General features: G+C 35.7%; 1 protein-coding gene across 2 annotated transcripts in view; it reads left to right on the forward strand.

Moving 5' to 3' along the window:
- LOC105160762 (pectinesterase 1-like) overlaps nt 1–5,726 on the forward strand; it is a 16,497-nt gene extending 10,771 nt beyond the window's left edge. The window contains exons 1-4 of one of the 2 annotated variants that reach the window (XM_011078240.2): nt 4,121–4,654; nt 4,763–4,969; nt 5,066–5,307; nt 5,377–5,726. In XM_011078240.2, coding sequence (XP_011076542.1) covers nt 4,157–4,654; nt 4,763–4,969; nt 5,066–5,307; nt 5,377–5,542 — 1,113 coding nt within the window. In that variant the 5' untranslated portion in view covers nt 4,121–4,156 and the 3' untranslated portion in view covers nt 5,543–5,726. Of the gene's footprint in view, nt 1–4,120; nt 4,655–4,762; nt 4,970–5,065; nt 5,308–5,376 lie in introns of those variants that run through there. The other variant, XM_020693149.1, reaches the window with a different exon arrangement.

Raw genomic sequence — 6,358 nt, forward strand, 5'->3', positions numbered from 1 at the left:
TTGCCGACTCAAGCAGCAGATCAAGCTCAGTTTTTGCCTCAGGAATAGGATGTTTTTTATTTTAGTATTATCATTCATGACGCTTTTTTTATTATAAGCGTTTCTATAAGTGACTCTATGTAGTACTGTCTAGCTACGGCATCATATTTAATTACCACTAATTAGTATATCATTTCATTAATATTGTATATTTTACAAGAAATTTCCGTTTACTCAATGAAATAAATTTCTATTTTTATCAATATAATATATGTTTATATATGTTATAAGATATATTATAGGCATCCTCAAAAGTTTATATTTATTTTTCACGGACGTACTCATATACACAAACTAAAAAGAAGATAACGCAACATCCGGCTGTTAAGAATTTGAAAACGCAAAACCCGACAACAAAACAGTATATTTAATAACTACATAGTCCAAACTCTCAACTTCATGTGTTACGGTCCAAACAGTGTACACACACACACACACACAACAAGTTAAATATAATGAAGTCACACCAACCAACAAATATTTATCATATACTAACAACAGAAGTAAGAACTAACACATACCCACAATCATGTACGAGTCCATGACATGATACCTGATCTTTTCATTTACTTTTTGAGGGCCTTGCTTGCCCAAGTTGGAGTGCACCACTCAATCATCTTTGCCCCGCACACATTTCGTGTGGTACCCCTTTATCAATTATATCACACAGTACAAAGCTTATGTGGTATGTCACATAATCTTGAAAGGTGATGGTCCATCCACCAATTCTCATCCATTTTTTTGTTTTATTTAATTTTTTCCAAAACTTCTCATTACGTCTTACCTAATTTCTTAATTAATATAATTTGCTCCAAAATATTTTACAAAGCTCTAATTTACTTCGTTTAAATTTTATCAGTATTTACCAATTAGTCACTCAATGATATATAAAATTATATGGACATCACACACTATGTGTGGGCCTTTATTTAAATAACCCAGTCCATTGTGTATGTAGATGGCTTAAACTTGGTTGTCGGGTTGCAAGAACGTTAATCAGTTAAGTTATATATATATACATATATATTAATATAAAAACGATAAATTATTATTAATTAATGAAAGGTAACTTTTTTTTGGGAAATAAATGATAGGGTTTTTATTAACATAGAATTGTTTAATTATGGCATGCCAATATATGCCTTATGAAAACAATTTATTGATGGTTTATAATTAAGTGAATTAATATATGGTTGAAAAATAAATAGAAAAAATGCAAGCAATTCCCTTATGATATCTCAAATGAGCAAATTACTCCCTTACGAAAAAAATAAATAGCGATTTAACCCCTATAATTTTTAAAATACAACAACTTCCCTCCCTATATTTTTTAAAATGAAGCAATTATCTCCCAGTACAAGGAGATAAATTGCTTCATTTTAAAAAGTATAGGGGGTAAATTATTTATTTATTTCATAAGGGGTTAATGTGCTCATTTTTAATATCACATAGGGTAACTTGCTAGTCACCCAAAAAAAAATTGTATTTGTATAATCTATAAATAAAGATAATAATAATTGAGATAAGAATAATGGTTAAATCTTTTAAATCAAACATAAACAGACATATATATTCACGTTTTTATTGTTTTGAAAATTGAAAAATGTGACTAAGGAATATCAATAACGACTAAGTTCGCTCTTATTTGGGCAAGATTGACATGAAAAAATTCTTATTATTGTGTGTTTTCGAGTCAATAAATAAAAAATACTCACATGTCCGTGTCGCTTGCATAACTTTCTTTAGTTATGAACGGTCAACTGACAACATGGATCAATAGTATTAAAAAATGATAACTTCAAAAACTATTTTTCTAAGAAAAAAAAAATACAATTTTAGTCCAATTAGTTATATGTGTCGGTACGTCCCTACGTCCCTACGTCCTGTTCCAAGGAACCCCCCTTAAATTAGCCCTCTTCGAGGAGGCACAATAAGTTTGATACGTGCAAAACCTATTTGTAATATATACATGTCTTTTTTATTTAATATTCTTCTGTAGAAAACTAAAGCCTTATACTGGAGTAGGCACAACAGGTACCCATTAAGCCTTCCTCCATGGAGGCACCTTCATAAAATACCTAGTTCAGTACTGGCACGAACTAAGCTCTTCTTTTCTAAGAATACTTATCTTACTAACGTTCTTTTCAACAATTCGAAAAAGAAAAAGAAAAAAGCTCATCCTTCGAGCCTCGCTTCAAAAGACGTCTACTCTAATAAGTGTCGAAATCTCCACTTATTAGGGAGAGGGGGGCTACTGATGTTCATAAAAATAAGCTAGCCCAAGGAAGAAAGAAACGAAAGACCCATATTATCACCCGAGAGGCCTAGGTGATCCCGCTACTTGGACCATGATCAAAGATCGCCAAAATATTCAGCCAAAGGGGACAGATAGGTGGTAGCCCGCTTTCCCACGTGCCACCTTATCAACTCTGGTGTTAGCAGCCAACTTGAACCACATTAGCCCTAGGAGGACCTCCCTTGAGGCCAGGACTCCTCACAGGGGAGGGGTCTCCCAAGACATAGAAATCTGCATAAGCAAGGAGGCACTCCAATGCAACAATGACTCTTCGCAGGTGAAGGGTTTCCGTAGACTAAAGGAGATTCTTAGTAATGCACATCCAGTTGCGATAAAGACGACCTACCTCTTATGCCAACCATTCCAACTAACTTCCACAAGAATCTCGGGAGTGAGATACACTCCCACTAGACAGCGACACTCTCCCTATAAATATAGGTTCCGTCCTCCATATAGGGGACACCTTTCTGACTTCTTTGGCGTCTCTCACTTTCTAAACACCCCTCTAACGTCTCTCACTCTCTAAATATTTTTTGAGTAGTCTACAAGCACTTTATCACATATTGTTACACTTTTCACCGACTTTATTCACCACATTACGATTTTCAATATACTTATTTACGTTTTGGCTTTCTTTCATCTCGAATTCAATACTAACTTGGGCAACGAAATGATAACATCTTTTTTGCAGGTCCCGCTTCAAGATCCATATACACCTTTGGCCCAAGTTTTGAACCACAGTTCATATCCCTTGGGCCTGTGCGACTTTTGAACGCACCAGTCACAATTATAATACATTCCTACAATTAATTACCGTCTAATAAATACAGTCATATAAAGTTGTGTCACGAGGAGTTATTTGCTACATGACCATTAATTTTAAAGAATATTTGTACTTTTTAAAACAACGAGAGAAAGTATTTATAATTATGAAAGATTTTAAGAGAATGTATTGCAATTTACCTATATGCTAATAGTCGGGGATTAAGGAAATTAAAATATTAATTAGTGGTTTTGGCGAGTGAGTTGTGAGAACATGGTCATCTATATATATATCTATACTATTATAAAAGAAAACTTTTTGTTGTACTAATTTTTGAATATTTAAATTTGCCCTTTAATTTATTTGTTTTCTTAAAAAAATTGATCAAATTAGTAATTTAAATATTTTTTAATATTTTGACCATTATGTTTTTTTCTCCCTTAACCACGCGCTACTCCACATTTTTCTCTCACTTTTACTTTTCCACATTTATCATAATTTGTTCTGTTTATAATTTTTTTTTATCATCTCACACTAAAATTATTTTTAAATACATGCGGAATTACGTGAGATGAAAAACTAGTTATTATAAAAGAAAACCTTTTACTGTACGAATTTTACATTACCAAATTTACCTCTAAATTCACTTCTTCCCTTCAAAACAAATTTGGTTAGAATAGTAATTTTAAAATTTTTTATTTATCTCACAAATTTACAATTTTTTTCTTTCACCTCTACTCCATGTTTCTTATAACAAACTTCTCCAGGGTTAATTTTAAGGAATATTTCTCCCGATGTATTATCTTCCAATGCATGTAGAAAGCAAAAAACGCACCAACATAAGTCTATATGTAGTCGTTCCAAGCAGAGGCCCATACGACTCCTACAACGCCTACCGCAGGCTTCACTTCTCTAATTTCCCACTAAAACTCAGCCATTTATGCCCGATTCTTCCCTGTCTTTCGCCCTCTTCATTCTTGTAATAGAATTTGTACATGTATATATAGAGACAGAGCCATCATACGTTTTGCAAGAAAACAACTTATTAATCTAATCAAATGTCGATGCAAAAAGTGTCGTATATTGCCGTGGAGGTGGTCTTCTTGACCGCTCTTCTCGTCCTTCCTATTGCGCTGTCCACCAACGATGAACCTATTCCTGCTAATAAGGCTCAATTAAACAGCTGGTTCGACCGCAACGTCGGCCCCTTAGCTTCCCGGGAAGGCTCTTTGGACCCCGCCGTGGTTGAGGCTGAGAAGAATGTCACGGTGGTCCGAGTCAGAACCGACAGAAGTGGAGATTTCAAGACTGTTACTGATGCCATAAAGAGCGTCCCCCAAGGCAACAAGCATCGCGTGATTATATCCATTGGCCCTGGAAACTACATAGAAAAAGTAAAGATCGACAGGTACACGCATTTCATCACATTGTACGGAGACCCGAACAACATGCCGGTTATGCTGTTTGATGGCACGGCTGCGCAGTTCGGGACCCTGGAGAGTGCCACCCTGACTGTGGAGTCCGACTATTTCAGTGCTGTCAATTTGAAAATCGTGGTTTGTGTCTAATTAAACGCCTTTCTTAGCGTTACTTGTTGGTTCCTGAAACCATGCATGTTTGATGATTTGTTTTGTCATTATTCATACAATGTTGGTTCTTGTTAGAATTCCGCACCGAGGCCTGATGGAAAGAGAGTGGGGGCTCAGGCGGTGGCGATGAAAATTGCAGGAGAATATGCATCTTTCTACAACTGCAGAATGTATGGATTTCAAGACACCCTTTGCGATGACAGGGGCAAACATTTGTTCAAAGATTGCTATGTTGAGGGCACCGTCGACTTCATCTTTGGCAGTGGACAATCCCTCTATTTGGTAAAATTCAATTAGCAGTTCTTGATTGAAAATATTCATATACCGACAGTACCTACGTATTATATGATCTTATACTTGTGTATTTTTCGGACGTAGAATTCGGAGATACATGTGATTCCAGGCGATCCAGTGTCGTTCATTGCAGCGCACTCGAGGTCGAAGCACAACGAGGCAAACGGGTATGTTTTTGTACATTGCAGGGTGACGGGCACCAACGGGACAGCGTACCTGGCCAGGTCCTGGTTCCCCTACGGTCGGGTCATCTTTGCCTACTCTCAATTGAGCGACGCTGTAAATCCTCAAGGATGGTCTAATAATGGTCAAAACCATACCGACAGGTCAGCCATTCATGCAAATGTTGTCTTTCTCTAATAATCGCTTAATTTCATTAATTTTTGTATGTACAGTACTGTATATTTTGGAGAATACCACAATGAGGGGCCAGGTTCCGATCTTAGCAAGAGGGCGGCATATGGTAAGCAGCTGAGTGATGCAGAGGTTAAGTCGTTCATAAGCATTGCTTATATTGAGGGGTCTAAGTGGTTGCTTCCTCCCGCCACACCTCAAGTATAACTGAGTCTTGCCGACTCAAGCAGCAGATCAAGCTCAGTTTTTGCCTCAGGAATAGGATGTTTTTTATTTTAGTATTATAATTCATGACGCTTTTTTTTATATAAGCGTTTCTATAAGTGACTCTATGTAGTACTCTCTAGCTACGGCATCATACTTAATTACCACTAATTAGAATATTATTTCATTAATATTGTATATTTTAGAAGAAATTTCCGTTTCCCAATGAAATAAATTTCTATTTTTATCAATATAATATATGTTTATATATGTTATAAGATATATTATAGGCATCCTAAAAAGTTTATATTTATTTTCCACGGATGTACTCATATACACAAACTAAAAAGAAGATAACGCAACATCCGGCTGTAAAGAATATGAAAACGCAAAACCTGACAACAAAACAATATATTTAATAACTACATAGTTCAAATTCTCAACTTCATGTGTCACGGTCCAAACAGTATACACACACACACACACACACCAAGTTAAGTATAATGAAGTCACACCAACCAACAAATATTTATCATATACTAACAACAGAAGTAAGAACTATATCATATACTAACAACAGAAGTAAGAACTAACACATACCCACAATCATGTACGAGTCCACGACATGATACTATATCTTTTCATTTACTTTTTGAGGGCCTTGCTTGCCCAAGTTAGAGTGCACCACTCAATCATCTTTGCCCCGTTTTTCGGATATTACACAACACACAACTCGTGTGGTACCCCATTATCAATCATATCACACAGTACAAAGCTTATGTGGTATGTCACATAATCTTGAAAGGTGATGGTCCATCC

This window comes from Sesamum indicum, linkage group LG4 (genome assembly GCF_000512975.1).
Source record: "Sesamum indicum cultivar Zhongzhi No. 13 linkage group LG4, S_indicum_v1.0, whole genome shotgun sequence".
NCBI classification, from domain to species: domain Eukaryota; kingdom Viridiplantae; phylum Streptophyta; class Magnoliopsida; order Lamiales; family Pedaliaceae; genus Sesamum; species Sesamum indicum.